At 29.7% G+C, this 16,557-nt stretch overlaps 1 protein-coding gene across 3 annotated transcripts in view; it reads left to right on the top strand.

Moving 5' to 3' along the window:
* LOC120430391 (serine-rich adhesin for platelets) overlaps positions 1–13,121 on the top strand; it is a 56,957-nt gene extending 43,836 nt beyond the window's left edge. For 2 of the 3 annotated variants that reach the window (XM_052709448.1, XM_039595495.2), the window contains 7 exons: positions 3,407–3,563; positions 3,623–3,818; positions 3,886–3,998; positions 4,057–4,734; positions 8,456–8,579; positions 8,662–9,093; positions 12,117–13,121. In XM_052709448.1, the coding sequence (XP_052565408.1) occupies positions 3,407–3,563; positions 3,623–3,818; positions 3,886–3,998; positions 4,057–4,734; positions 8,456–8,579; positions 8,662–9,093; positions 12,117–12,304 (1,888 nt within the window). In that variant the 3' untranslated portion in view covers positions 12,305–13,121. Of the gene's footprint in view, positions 1–3,406; positions 3,564–3,622; positions 3,819–3,885; positions 3,999–4,056; positions 4,735–8,455; positions 8,580–8,661; positions 9,094–12,116 lie in introns of those variants that run through there. The other variant, XM_052709449.1, reaches the window with a different exon arrangement.
* The last annotated feature ends 3,436 nt before the right edge of the window (positions 13,122–16,557 follow it).

Below are 16,557 nucleotides of genomic sequence, written 5' to 3'. Positions count from 1 at the left end.
AAAAGGCAACTGAAAAGATTTGCCAAGTTATGATAGCGGAAAGCCCGTAATACTTGAACTATTATTTAAAGCATTCTACTCTGGCTGTTTACTAATGTTATTTTAAACGAGTCTATTTTTCAAATATTTGAATAAATCGGAGCGAAATTCGCGTCAGCGATTTTTTTTGTAAGGACAATTGCCCACAAAGGGGTAGAGAGGGTCTGGAATTTAAAAAAAAAAAGAATGACCACTTGGTTTATGAATAGTCACTCAAAAAATATTCCGAAATTCAAAAATATTGAACTATTGAATAATTATTTGCAAACAAACTTTATTCTAAAACACTATTCAATTCAATTCAATTGTGTTTTTATTAGAATTAACCAGTTCTGCTCCAGGATGTTAAATTTGCAATTCAGAGATTTGGAGAACCTTTCACCTGAGATCAATTCATAAGCCTTTGCATGGAGGTTACATATTTCTACGTTTAGATTTTGCTAGCTGGGTGCTCTTTTAGAGAAAATAAATTTTGAGAAAAACCCTAGATTCTAAAATACTAAAAACCTGATTTTTTAATTCTTCATTCTAAAAATTTCGAAAATACTGAAAATCTAAGATTCAAAACTTCAAACAAATTAAAATTAAAATAACGAAAAAAAATTGTTGACTTATTATTATTTTTTAAATATCCCATGAATTTTTATTTATTTTTTAATGGAAAAAACTCAACATTTTAAAATTTTATAACAATACTGAAATTTAAAAAAAATTCCATAGTTCAAAATCTATTTTTTGCAATCAAATTCCGTTATAAAATCATAAAATTTAAAAATTCAAAAAGCTTCTAAAATGATTGAATTCTGAATTCTAAAATCATGATAGTTCTGAAAATGTACGATTCAAAAAAACAACCGAATGCAAATTAAAAAAAATGCGTTCTAAAAATTTAAAATTCCGAAATTTAAAAATATAAAATTCAATAAGTTTTAAATTCAAAATCTATTTTTTTTTGCGAACAATTTTTTTTATAAAATACTAAAATTCGAAAAACTTTTCAAAAAATTATATTCTGAATTCTAAAACTTTAAACTAAATCATTTAGAAATTAAAAATTCTAAAATATTTAATTTTTTTTACTGGAAAACTAATTTAACGTTCCAAATACAAAAAAAAATCCGAAATTTAAAAATATAAAATTCTATAATTTTGAAACTCCATCTTTTTTTATGAACAACTTTTATTCTAAAATACTAAAATTTAAAAATTCAAAAGGCTTCTAAAATTATTGAATTTTGAATTCTAAAATCTTGAAAATAATGAAAATTTACGATTCAAAAAATCAACCATATGCAAATCAAAAAAAAATGGCGTTTTAAAAATTTAAAATTCCGAAATTTTAAAATATAAATTTCAATAAGTTTTGAATTCAAAATCTATTTTTTTGCGAACAGATTTTGATATAAAACACTAAAATTTGAAAAACTCTAAAAATGAATTCTAAAACTTTAAACTTTAAACTAAATCATTCAGAAATTAGAAAAGTCTAACATATTTCAAAATCACTTTTTACTGGAAAACAAATTTTACATTCCAAATAGTAAATAAAAACGAAAATTCTATAATTTTTAAGCTCAATCTTTTTTTCTAAAATACAAAAATTTAAAAATTCAAAAAGCTTCTAAAATTATTGAATTCTGAATTCTAAAATCTTGAAAATATTGAAAATGTACGATTCAAAAAATCAACCAAGCGCAATTAAAAAAATTGCGTTCTAAAAATTTAAAATTCCGAAATTTGAAAATATAAATTTCCATAAGTTTTGAATTCAAAATCTATTTTTTTGCTAACAAATTTAGTTATAAAATACTAAAATTCGAAAAAAAATTGAATTCTGAATTCTAAAACTTCAAATTGACTCATTCAAAAATTAAAAAAAAAAATATCTAAAATATTTCAAAATCATTTTTTACTGAAAAAAAAATTGAAATTTCCAAATTCAAAAAAATCGGAATTTAAAAATTATGTAATCCTATAATTCTAAAATTTAAAATCTTTTTTTTTACAAATAAGGCCGTTGCAAATATTTTTTGAAGTTTATGTCCCTCGACTCTGACCAAAGTCGAGGGGGGGGGGGGGGGAAAGATCTTCTAAAATTTGTGAATTCTGAATTTAAAATTTTTGAAAATACTAAAAATGTATAATTCGAAAAATCAAACATCTGAAAATTTAAAAAAACTGAAATTTTAAATCAAAAGTTAAAAAAAACAATACTCTAAAAAATTTAAATTCCGAAATTTTAAAGCGAAAATTTCTATAGGTTTAGAATTTAAAATCTATTTTCTGCGAGCAAATTTAATAATAAAATTTGAGAATTCAAAAACCTCTAAAATTGTTTAATTCTGACTTCATAAATCTTGTAAATACTAAAATTTAAATTTCAAGAATTCAAACATTTGAAAAAATAGAATTTTAAATTTAGCCATTCATAAATAAAAAAAAATCAAAAATAATTCAAAATCATTTTCTATGCCATTGCAAATTTTATTTCTAGTTTGTGTCCATAATTTTAAACCTAAAAATTGATTGAATTTCATCCTAAAATACTAAAATTTCAAATTAAAAAAATAATCTTTTTAAAATTAAAAAACATAATACATTTCAGAATAAAAATCTAGACTTTTTCAATTTTTTTTTAAATTCGAAAACAAAGTCTTCATTCTAAAATTTAAAAAAAAAACATCACATTGGAAAATATAAAATTCCATAATTATAGAATCAAAATATTTTTTTTGCTAATAAACTCATTATAAAATACTAAAATTTAAAATAAAAAAAAAATACGGACATTTTTGAATCCTCAATTCAAAATTTTTGAAATTATCTAATAATTCTAAAAATTTAAATAAAAAATCTGCAAATTATCTCTAAAATAAAAAAAAAACAAGATTTTTTCAAGATAAATTTTGTGTTGGAAAACAAATTTTTAAATCTCTATATCATTATTTTAAAACACTGACATCAAAAAATTCCATGATTCAGAACAGTTTTTTACGAAGTTCTTTTAAAACACTAAAATTTTTAAAATATTAAACATTTCAGATTCAAAAAATCAACTTTTGTAATCGAAAAAAAAACTATTGACTCACTCAAAAAAATCAAGAATGTTTGAATCCTTAATTAAAAAAAAAATAAATTCTACATTTTAAAATAAATAAATAATGTGAAATTCAAAATTTATTCATTCCATGGGGCTGTTGCAAATATTTTTCAAATTTTATTCAGACAAAAACTTTGAAAACTTTTCGCAACATCCTTAAAATGCTTGAAAAATATCAGAAATTTTTGAAACTTCAAATAATATCGAAAAAAACAGAGATATTCAAAATCGTTAATCTTTCCCTTAATTTTCTCTCTCTCTTCCTAGGGTCGGCACGCGGGAGGTCCACAACAAGCTCGAGAAGAACCGGCGGGCCCACCTGAAGGAGTGCTTCGAGCAGCTCAAAAAGCAGCTCACACTCCAACCGGACGAGAAGAAAACCTCCAACCTGTCGATCCTGCACGCGGCCATCCGCCACATCCAGGTAGGGCGTCTCTCAGTCATCAAATTTAGAATTTTCACTAAATTTCAAATTATTCGCAGGTTCTGAAGCGCAAAGAGCGCGAGTACGAGCACGAGATGGAGCGGCTCGCCAAGGAGAAGATTTCCTCCCAGAACCGCATCCTGGTGCTGAAGCGCGAGCTGTCCCAGTGGGGCGACGTGGACTTTTCCCGGCTTGCGCCGGACACGGACGCGATCCCCACGGCCAGCAACGGCAGTGCGACGCCCTCGGAGAGAGGTCAGTAGTTTCGGCTGAGTTGCATGGTTTGAGAATTTATTAAAAATCGTTTTTTTTTAATTTGCAGATCTGTTGAACGACCCGCCGGGCATTGCCCCAGGCCGCAACGGCATTCGGTACAGCTCGTCCAGCTCTCTGTCCAGCGTCGCGACGACGGCGTCGTCGATCGGGAATCTACCGGTAAGGAGATTTTTTGAAGTGCTTGGGTTGACGTTCTGACTAAGATTTTTGCTTTCAGCTTCAGACGACAATTTCGCCGGTTCTGGTGGCGGCCTCTTCGTCTCCCTCCCGTGCCAGTCCGCCGTCGGCGACGATGGCGCGCAGTTCAAATTCTCCCGCGGCCATGCCACTGTCCCTGACGACGAAATCCGTCCCGGACCAGTCACCGCTCAAGCTGAACGGGTTGAACCTGAGCAACGGAACGTCGAGCAGTGGACCGACGACGACGGCGACGTTGCCGCTGATGGTCGGAAGTCAGTCGCAGCTGTTTACACCGGTGACGACGATTCTGACCACCGGCAACGGTTCCGCCATCCAAACGTTGCCACTGAACCTGAACGTGACTTCGAACGGCCACCATCATCAAAACGGACTGATTACGAGTACGGCGTCCGGCCTGCAGATCATCGGAACGTCCAGCACCAACGGCGCGACTGCATTTCCCCTGCCGACCTCGGCGGTCGTCACCAACGGCAAAGAACTGATCAACGGAACCACCGCCAACGGGACGACGAAGAACGGTCTGCGCACCGCGACGGTCTCCGACGCTGGCGGGAACAAAATCGAGATTATTGCCACCCAGACGACGGCCGGATCGGGGCTGGAACCACCCGCGACCAAGGTCATCAAGCTGGTCAACGGGAACACCCTCGTCGGACTGACCTCCATGGACAAGGACAAAATGATGCTGTCCCAGGTAAGAAGCGCACAAGAAGGGCAGGATGGCCACCGCGGGAAAACCCTGGATTTTTCATACAGAAAATTGAAACGCTGAAATTTAAAATGACGGAATTTAAAAACAGGTTGAAAAGCAAAAAATATTAATTTAATTCTTTGGATTTTTGAAAATTTACAGTTATAGAAGTCTAGAAATTTAAAAGTATAATATTATGCGAATTAAAAATTTCAAAAATTCATGGAATTTAAAATTCTGGAATGCATATTTTTTTAATTTCAAATTACCAGCAATTACAAAATTCAAAAATAATTAATTTTAATTCCCAAATTTTTGAAAAAAATAAAAATAAATTCTAAAACTTCTCTGTTGAAGTCCAGTCCACAAATTTAAAAGTTCAAGAATCTAATAATTCAAAATAAAGAAAAAAAATCCAAGAGTAAAAAAATCTAAGTTTTAGAAATTCAAAAATGTGAATTTAAAAAAATCTTAATTCATGTATTTAAAATTTCAGAATTTGAATATTTCTAAAATACAAATATTTTTTATGTATCTAAATAAATTTTTTTCAAAAGAATAAAAAAAAACAACAATATTAATGAATTCTAAAACATAACATAAAGATTTCCAAAATTTCAAAAAAAATATCATTCAAATATCTATATATATAAAAAATTTCGACGGTTTTGTTCGAACGCGAATCAGTTCAATACGGAGCGTCGGATCGAGGCGCTTTTTGTTGCGTTGGGTTCGTATAAGCCCAAGGAAGGTTCTTACGCTAACTAATTTACACTTTGGCCACTCTGGAACCGATTCCGGAAAATCTGCAGGTTGTATGGGACAAGTTACGTAAAATCAAATTTTGATCACAGGAGGCTGAATAAGCAAACAAACAAAAAACGTCAAAAAACGAAAAAATGGCAAGACGAAGTTTGCCGGGAAAAGCTTGTTTGATATAAAAAATTTAAAAAGTAAATTTCTTCTAGAATCTCAGATTTTTATTTTTATTTTAAAAATTTAGAATCTTAGAATTTTTAAAATTTTGTTTTTTTTTAATTTTTAGAATTTTTTAAATTTTAGAATTTTTGGAATTTTTGATATTTTTTAAATTTTAGAATTTTTGGGATTTATGAAGTGTAGAATTTTAGATTTTTTGAAATTTTTAAAGCTTAGAAATTTTAAAATGTATAATTTTAGAAATTTTATAATTTTTGGAATTTTAGAATTTTAGAATTGTAAAATTTAAGAATTTTTGGAATGTTGGAATTTTTTGAATTTTAGAATTTTTGGAATTTTAGAATTTATGGAAATTTTGGAATTTTAGAATTATTAGAATTTTATAATTATAGAATTTTGTTTATTTTTTTATTTTTAAAATTTCAGATTTTTTAAAATTTTAGAATTTTTGGAATTTTTGATTATTTAAAATTTTAGAATTTCTGGAATTTTAGAATTTATAAAATTTAGAATTTTTGAAATTTTACAATTTTTGGAATTTTAGAATTGTAAAATTTTAGAATTTTTAGTACGTTGGATTTTTTGGAATTTTAGAATTTAAGCAAATTTTGGAATTTTAAAATTATTGAAACTTTAAAAGTTTAAATTTTTTTTTATATTTAGATTTTTTTAAATTTTAGAATTTTTGGAATTTTAGAAGCTTAGAATTTTAGAATTCGGTTTTATTTTTATTTTTTAGAATTTTTAAAATTGTAGAATTTTTTGGAATTTTAGAATTGTAGTTTTTTTTTAATTTTAAAATGTAAATTTTTTTAAATTTTACAATTTTTGGAATTTTAGAATTGTTAAATTTTAGAATTTGGAATGTTGGAATTTTAGGAATTTTAGAATTTATGGAAATTTTACAATTTAAGAATTATTGGGATTTTAGAAGTTTAGAAGTTTTAGAATTTTTGAAATTTTGGATTTTTGGAATTTTGGATTTTTTTAATTTTAAATTTTTTTGAATTTTTAAAATTTTAGATGTTTTGAAATTTTAAAATTTTCGGAATTTTAGAATTAAAAATTTTAGAATTTTAGAATTTTAGAATTTTGAATTTTAGAATTTTAAAATTTTAGAATTTTAGAATTTTTGAATTTTAGAATTTTAGAATTTTAGAATTTTCGAATTTTAGACTTTTAAATTTTCGAATTTTTGACTTTCAGAATTTTAGAATTTTCGAATTTAAGAATTTTAGAATTTTAGAATTTTAGAATTTTAGAATTTTAGAATTTTAGAATTTTAGAATTTTAGAATTTTAGAATTTTAGAATTTTAGAATTTTAGAATTTTAGAATTTTAGAATTTTAGAATTTTAGAATTTTAGAATTTTAGAATTTTAGAATTTTAGAATTTTAGAATTTTAGAATTTTAGAATTTTAGAATTTTAGAATTTTAGATTTTTAGAATTTTAGAATTTTAGAATTTTAGAATTTTAGAATTTTAGAATTTTAGAATTTTAGAATTTTAGAATTTTAGAATTTTAGAATTTTAGAATTTTAGAATTTTAGAATTTTAGAATTTTAGAATTTTAGAATTTTAGAATTTTAGAATTTTTGGAATTTTAGAATTTTAGAATTTTAGAATTTTAGAATTTTAGAATTTTAGAATTTTAGAATTTTAGAATTTTAGAATTTTAGAATTTTAGAATTTTAGAATTTTAGAATTTTAGAATTTTAGAATTTTAGAATTTTAGAATTTTAGAATTTTAGAATTTTAGAATTTTAGAATTTTAGAATTTTAGAATTTTAGAATTTTAGAATTTTAGAATTTTAGAATTTTAGAATTTTAGAATTTTAGAATGTTAGAATTTTAGAATTTTAGAATTTTAGAATTTTAGAATTTTAGAATTTTAGAATTTTAGAATTTTAGAATTTTAGAATTTTAGAATTTTAGAATTTTAGAATTTTAGAATTTTAGAATTATAGAATTTTAGAATTTTAGAATTTTTGGAATTTTAGAATTTTAGAATTTTAGAATTTTAGAATTTTAGAATTTTAGAATTTTAGAATTTTAGAATTTTAGAATTTTAGAATTTTAGAATTTTAGAATTTTAGAATTTTAGAATTTTAGAATTTTAGAATTTTAGAATTTTAGAATTTTAGAATTTTAGAATTTTAGAATTTTAGAATTTTAGAATTTTAGAATTTTAGAATTTTAGAAATTTAGAAATTTAGAATTTTAGAATTTTAGAAGTTTAGAAGTTTAGAATTTTAGTATTTTAGAATTTTAGAATTTTAGAATTTTAGAATTTTAGAATTTTAAATTTTAGAATTTTAGAATTTTAAAATTTTAAAATTTTAGAATTTTAGAATTTCAGAATTTAAGAGTTTAAGAATTTAAGAATTTAAGAATTTAAGAATTTAAGAATTTTTAAGAATTTAAGAATTTAAGAATTTTAGAATTTAAGAATTTTAGAATTTTAGAATTTTAGAATTTTAGAATTTTATAATTTTAGAATTTTAAAATTTTAGAATTTAAGGAATTCAAGAAAAAAAATTATATTATAATTTTTGGAATTTTATAATTTAGAGATTTTTTTTGAATGTTAGAATTTTCGGAATTTTAGAATTTTGGAATTTTTGGAAATTAAGAGTTTTAGAGTTTTTGGCATTTTAGAATGAATCTAGAAAAAATGACAAAATCCGGGAAATTCCGGGAATTCCAAATTAAAACCTTAGTGGCCACCATGACAACAGGGTTCAAATATCCAACGATGGAGCTAACACCAACTTCTTCTTCACAGGTCGTCCAACAGGGTGGCATCGTAGTCAGCCCCATCCAGCTGTTGACTTCCACGCAAGGTCTCCGGGTGATCCAGCAGGCCCCAAACGGCCTCGCCACCATCGAGCTCAGCAGTCCCACCAATGGTAGTGTGTGCCTCGTAACCCCAAATCCCCCAAAACCCCAGCATTAATTTCCCCCTTTTTCCCTCGGTTCCATTCTCCGCAGTACAGTCTCAGCCAAGCCAAGTGCATCGAACCACCGGTGGTAACAACGGAATCACCAGCTCCGCCATCGTACCCCACAACCACAACCATCAGCATTTACCCAGTCAAACCCACCAACACCACCACCACCAGCCGCACCAGCAGATCCAGCAGGTAACGGGAGCCCAGCTGCACAAACTCCTGCTCAGCTCGGCGGCAGTCACCAACGGAACGCCCACCACCACAACAACCATCAACGGCGGCACCACGCCGGAGCTGGCCCGGTTGCCGGGTGGAGCCGAACTGAACATCCTGCCGGCGGGGTCGAACGGCAGCACGACGACGGCCACGTTGCCACTGTACCGGACGACGACCGTCGGCGGACCGCAAACCCAGGCGGGCAAGCTGACCTTCGTGAATGCCATCGCCAACGGCAACGGGCTGACGCTTAAAGGTTAGTTTCGAACGTGGAAATCATGCCGAAATGCGGTATAAGATGAGTACGGAGCGAGGAAGGAACGCAAAACTCTTTCACAAAGACATCTAAAATTTTAAAAATGATTCAAATGGGACTGAAAATTACATACGTTTAAATGATTTTGAATAAGTAAATCCCCGTAAAAAATTTGACAGTTCTCGACCTAACGAAACACCCTTCGAAATCGGGTTATCAAAAATAACCAACCAGTTAGCCGATTTAATCGGGATTCGTCAGGAGTAAGATTTTTAATCGGCCTACGAATAGACCGATTAAATTGGGTTGTGTCAGATTTTATTTTATTTACAGACTAAATCGGTAAAAAATCGGTTGTTTTTGTAACCGATTTCATCGGCTGATTTCGACAACCGATTTACCACCAGACGCTTATGTAAAGATTACACAGAAGTCTGTTGCCCGGTCGGCCGATTCGTTGGCCAACGAATCGGCCGAAACCACCCGACTAGACCCGACTTAGTTATGCGAAAAGTCGGATTTTTTTTTTACGGGGAAATATTTAGATTGCTTCAAAATCAAATTTTAAAATTAGAAATTTTGAAATTTGAAGCTAAAAACATTGAAAAAAATTTTAGAAATTAAAAAATACTGAAATCAAAAAACTTTATATTCAAAGATACAGAAAATATAAAGTTCAGAAATTCAAAAACTCAGAAAATCAAAAAAAATAATTACAAAAATCCAAAATATTAAAAAAAAAATAAAAAGTTCTAAACACTCAGAAATTTAAAAAATGATGTATTAAGATAAAAAATAACTAACTAACTAACCATTCAAAATTTGAAAAAGCTTGAAAAAATTTAAATTCAGAAATTAAAAAACTTTAACATTCAAAAATCCTAAAATTTTAAAAGATAAAATATTTGAAAAAAAAATCAAAAATGCAAATATTGAAACATAAGAAAATAAATCTCAAATCTCTTAAAAAAATCGAAAAAAAACAAGAATTCAAAGATATTGAAATTTATGTAATTTAAAATTTCTAAAATTTAAAACATGAAAAAAAATTAATTAAAAAATGTTACAATTGAGATAAAAAAATTACCATTAACAATTTAGAAAACATAGAAAAATCAAATAATTCAAGAATTACAAAATAATAATTCAAAAACTCTTTAAATTAAAAAGTTAAAAATTTAACCATTAAAAATCAAAAAAAAATTGGACTTTTTCCAAAGGTCTAGTTGACATTTTTTTTTGCTTTTTGAGTGTTTTCGAATACCTTGAGTCAAAGCGGTTAAAAAAAACACTCAAAAAGCGAATAAAAAATATGTTTCTAGGACCCTTTCAAAATAAAACCCTAAAAATATTTAAAAAAAATCAAAAGTCAGGAATTTAAAAAATAAAAAAAAACATTAGAAAAAAATCTTGAATTTTAGAAATTAAAATTTCAAAAATTTAAAAAAAAAGTCTAAGAATATATATGAATTAATATGTATCTGCGACCTTTTCAAAATAAAACTCTAAAAACAATGATTTTGTTTTTTTTAATTTGCTAAATATGTAAAATTGAAAAAAAAACAAAAATTGTGAAGTCCAGCAATTTAAAAATTTCAAAACAAAACCACTCAATTTTTTTTTATTTAAAATAACAAATAAATACAAAAATTCTAGAATTCAATTGAAATAAAATCCAAAAATTCTAAAGCTTATAAATTCTGTATTAACTTTTCAATAGGGCGACACCGTAAATGTAAAAAAGAGTCAATCCCACTTGCTCTAGTGACAGCTCACGTGGAGTAACAATAGGATAGGCTGCTTGTTTACATCTGAGGTTTCGCCCTATTGAAAAGTTCATAGGGAATTGAAATATAAAAAAAATCTAAAATAAAAATATTCCAATATTTAAAAAATAATTTTAAAAAATCAAGAATTCTAAAATTCTAAAAAATCAGGAATTTATAAATTATTTTTTTTAACTAAAAAAACAGCTAAATTCAATATTGATTTTAATTTTAAATTAAAAATACTAAACAATCATACATTTAAAAACTCTACAAAACAAACATTCCCAGCCAAATCCCCACGGGACTGTATGGGCGTGGCCTTGGAGCACAGTGTGGAAATTTACGTTCTTATATATTTTTGGTTGTTGTATTGAATTGACCATTGTGGCACTCCCTACAGTGTGGTACAGACCTGTAATGATATGCTATGCTATTCAAAAATATTTAAATTGAAAAAATCTGAAATTAAAAATGTTAAAATTAAAATTAAAACAAAAATTAAAAATTCAAGAATTAAAAAATACAAAAAAAAATAAATCTTGGAAATTTAAAAATGCTGAAATGTAGAACTACAAAAATAAATAAAAACAAAACAAAAGATTTTGTTTCAAATTTAAAATTTAAGAGTCAAAATTTTGGTCAAAAAATCAAAAGTTCAATAATTAAAAAAAAATATCTAAAAACTAAATGTACAAAAATTTAAAATTTAAGGGATTAGCAAAAACTAAATTCGATTCGTACTCGATTATCCGAAGCCAAAAATTTTGTCTCCGGATTATCGAATCATGAAATTTTGATAGTTTTCAAAATTTAGACGTCTGACTTAAAATATGACTACAAATAAAGTGCTCCAAAATTATCTGATTTTCTGTAAATTAAAATGGAGGCATGGCGGCATTTAAAATTTAAGATTCTTTGAAGTTTAGATTTTTTGAGATTTTGAGTTATTTTTAATTTCTGAATTTTTAAACTTAAAATAAAGAAAATTTGAATTTGAGTGGAAATTTTGTTCCGAAAATTAGGGGAGAGGGAGGTCAAAGTCCATCTTGCGTTACGTAAGCTCATCACGAAAAGAACGCGCAACTTTTCTGAACCTCCTTCCTTCCAAGCTCCGTACTTAACTGTAGACTGCAGTCCAAGATGAAGTGCCATACTGGATTTCGGCGTGATCGAGATTAGAGCAATTCATCATGAACTCTACTTTTGAGCGTTAGAACAATCACTAAACCAGCAAATTTCATCTTTTCTCACCAGGAACCGACGTTTCGGGCGCGAGTCGCGGCGCCGTGCACGTGGTCCAGTCCGGCCAGCTGTCCAGCTTGACGCCGGTGGTCGTGTCACGGTACGATCACCACTTGCACCACCAGGACGCGGTGACGACCAGTTTGTTCACGACGGCCCCCGCGTCCGGCAAGATGGGCACCCTGGTGTCACGGAACTGAACCGCCAGCCACGTTTAAACCGAACCCAACAAAAAAACAATTCAAACAGTGCGTGATTATGTTGTCTCCATTTTACCTACCGAAACTACAGATCCTACTACAAAAAGAAAGAGAAAAAAGCAAAGACTAAGTACTACAAACCACAACCTTAAGTGCCCTCTCTCCGACCAACCTAGTTTTCGCTTCCATTTTTCAACTTTTCTATTGTTTCCTTCCCCGAGGCTATTGACATATCCCAGTAGCAAAGCAAAACAAAAAGAAAACGCAATAGACGATACACCCAATCGGTTTCCAAAAAAAAAAAACAAACAAAGAGAGATTTTGTAAATTAGCATGAGGGCCTCTCTCGGAGAGAGACAATGATTCCGGAATCGTTGCGACAGCGAGTGGAACAAAAATAAAACAAAGCAAAATCGTGGACCCAACTTTTTTTTTTCTGCGTGACTTCGTCACCGGGAAGATAAAAAAAATAACTGTAAATTAGTACTATTGTATGTTACAAGGCGAAAATTGAGAAAGAAACACATTACAAAAAAACACACAAACACACACACATTTGTATTTATAATTTTTCTACGAGTTATCATTTGTAGCCCAATTTTATTTTATTTTTTTAACAATTAACGATACAAATCAAAAAAAGGAACCACACAAACATGTTTGTAAATGTGTAGACCACAAAGTAAAGTACTGCGGTAAGAAGTTTGTAAAACTAAGCAAAATAATCAAATGCAAGGAAAAAGAAAGAAAAAAAAACAAGACACACTTACTGTAAGTCAAAACAAAACAGAAATTAAGTAGAAACGAAACCCAACAATATTTTACTGTAAATATTTAATAAGGCTAAACTGTAACATATAACGTTAAAAAAACACACACAAACACAACCACAACAAAAAAATACAAACAAGTGAGAGAGACAAAAGTCAAACAAACCAATATCCCTTTCTCCAAAAAGATAAAAAAATCGCCGCCGAAGAAATGCTACGCGACGTGTGCAGTGCTAAACTTAAGCCAACCAACAACAACAACACTCTTAAGCCCGTACTCTGCGTGAAAACAAAAAACAAGCTGGAGAAATAAATTATGTTGTACAGTATTTAATTGAAGAAGAAACAAAATTAAGGTCAGCATAGGGTACTGAGAACGAGAGAGAGAAAAAAAAGCGAGTGATCTGAACTGATTTGTTTATAATTCGTTTATGCAAAGGTACAAATTACTATTCAAGCAAATGAGAGAGAGAAAACAAGTGAACGAAGTGAAAATAATACACAAAACACACACACTCAAATGTGAGATGGAAGGCGCAATTTTGACGAAGAACAAAAAAAAAGGAGGGAAAACAAGTGAGAATGACTAGTAATAACTTATAAATGGAAAAGATATCGATAAAAAAAGAACAAAATAAAAAAAGTATTTAAAAATGAATGGTTTTTAAGTTGTTTCTTTCGAATCCCTTTACTCCCTGTCTGTCTTTTCAGCATTTATTAAAAAAATATCCTTAAAGCATAAGGCCTTTTGGAAAAGTAAGCTGAATTTAAATTATTTATTAAAAATCATTGTAAAATTTCTCCTTTTCGCTTTATTGGTTTTTCCATAAATGTCTCCATACAAATTGCGGAATTCTCAGACAAAATGAAAAAAAAATAACATCTATTTGGTGAATCCGGCCAAGGTAAGCTATTGATTATATTTTTTTTTTCTAATTTTATTGTTACAAGGAGTATTTTAGCAGTACAGTCCAGACTCGATTATCCGAAGGTTTGTATGGGACTTCGAATAATCGAATCACGAACAAAAATTTTTTTTTTGTTTTATTTCTTTTTTTGTGTTAAACCTCAAATTAGAGTTCTGCAACCCCATTTTAGTCAAATTTGAATAGTTGATTGTCTATTAAATAATAAAACGTTACTTAATCCACCTTAAGGTGGTTGGTGCCTTCCTCTCATTCATGTAGTATTTTAGGTTGTATTGACAAATTAATTTCAGAGTATTTTTTTTTATTTTTTTCATTTAATTTTTTAATAATTATTGATTTTACCAGAACAACAATTTTCAATTCTTTTTTACCAACTCTCCAAAATAAAGGAGAAAAGGCTGTAATTGAATTTAAAAGTGCTGATATGCCAACATTAGGTGCACGATGGAATTGCATGCTGTCCCCCTAGTCTTAGTAAACAATGTCTCATGAGTTGAATATTTCAGTAAAAAGTTGGTGTAAATCTTTGTCGAGACAAAATGATGTATTCAGCGACATAATTAATACAGACTTTTTTCCAGAAGAGACGCAGACACTGCTTTAGCAATGTGGCAACCGGGCGATACGCATGCAAGGGGGTGTGGCTGCCATTCCCCCGCGTGGTCAAACCAAAATCCCTACGCTTGCTGCGCAACTCTCGCGCGTAAGCAAAAAGACCCGGCCTTTGAGGTTATGCAAAAATCACCCTTTTTGTGTGTGTGTGTGTGTGTGTGTGTGTGTGTGTGTGTGTGTGTGTGTGTGTGTGTGTGTGTGTGTGTGTGCAACCAACCAAACGGGACCACGCGGCCGCTTCTAACAAATTGAGTTGTTTCCATGTATTTTTAGATCTACATTCTATACATGCAAATAACTCGCATAGGCATTTGGAAGGTGTTAGCTCTGCCGAGCTTCAGTGACCCATTTCTACGCTGGCTAGCCGAGCGCGAGGTACTTCAGCGCAAAAATCACCCTTTTTTGTAGCTACAAAAAAAACTTTTTCTTGGCATAGCTTTAAAAGTACTTCACTAAACAGAATAAAATTTAATAGGGTCTTAGAGGACCCCAAAACGAACAGAATAAGGCAGATCCGGCCAAAATCGGTTCAGCCAGTTCTGAGATAATCGTGTGGAAAAAAAATCATGTCTACACACATCCCCACAGACATTTGTTCAGAATTTGATTCTGAGTCGATAGGTATACGTGAAGGTATATCTGAGAGGTGTATTTAAGAAGTTCATTTTTCGAGTGATTTTATAGCCTTGCCTCAGTGAGGTGAGGAAGGCAAAAAGCATTTTTTGAATATTTCGGCACAACCATATTGGCCGCCATCTAGGAGTTAAATTTTTTAAATCACTTTAGCGTAGTCTAGGGGTCATACTTAAGCTCGACAATAAAAAAGGCAACGAAATTTTTTTTTTCGTGATTCGATTATCCGAACTTTTGATTATCCGGAGTGAAATTTTTCCAAGGCATCCGGATAATCGAATCTGGACTGTACTAAACTTTCCTGTGAAGGAATGACCTGCTAATCATTACCAACAATTACAGTGCTGAAAAGTTCATTATAGGGTAGCACTCATTTGAGTCCAGGAAAACATATCTTCAAATAGCTGATCTGATTCTCTACAAATTCTGTTTTTTTGTTGATCAGACTTTTGGTTTCTGGGATATGACCCTTCAAAGAATTACAATTTTGATTATTTCTAAGTTCTATGAATTTTCAATTATTTCGAGAATTTTTTAAAACATTCCGAAAATCTCTACTTTTCCAAAAAAAATATTTGGCTGAATTAAAAACGTCCATCATTCCCTGTCCAATATAAACCACTAAAACATATAAAAATAAAGTTTTAGCAATAAAAGCTGAATAAAATATTCTCTATTTCATTGGTAGGTTTTCAAACACGCACGAAGCAAAATGTTCATCGTTCGGTCAAAACGTTCATCGTTTGTGAAAAACGAGAGAGAATTGAGAGAAAAATGACAATTTCCGGTCTCTTTTCGCTCAATTGGGTCCTAAAATGAAGCTTAGATTGCTGATATTATTGTTTAAAGCGATAAAGCTTATTTTTCTGAGTACAATGACCCTTTGTACGACCACAAAGAGTTTAAAATGGATTTTTAAATCAATTATGAAAAATTAACCTCGCGGTCCTTCTTGACAGAAAAGCTTCTACTTGACAGCTCTTTCCAAGGGGACCATAGTTGATCCATCGAAAAAATGTTGTCTTGTCAAAAAAAAATTTGCATTAAAATGAAAAAAAAGTGATCAGAAATGGTTTTTAATCGTGTTTTTTACCGTTGTACATAAAAATTTGGAGTTCATCGCGCATGATAGTAAGTTCATTGTAAGTGCTCGTTTGAAAACTTACCAATGAAATCGAGAATAAATCGGATATTCTTTTTCGTGTAACAAATTTTTTTCTGAATATTTTTAGACGGTTCAGAAATTTAAAAAAAATATTTAAAAATCAGGCAATTTAGAAAAAAATCAAAAGTTTTAAAACTTTTACGA

The sequence above is a fragment of the Culex pipiens genome, chromosome 3, assembly GCF_016801865.2.
Source record: "Culex pipiens pallens isolate TS chromosome 3, TS_CPP_V2, whole genome shotgun sequence".
Taxonomy (NCBI): domain Eukaryota; kingdom Metazoa; phylum Arthropoda; class Insecta; order Diptera; family Culicidae; genus Culex; species Culex pipiens.
This window is presented reverse-complemented; position numbering and strand designations above follow the sequence as displayed.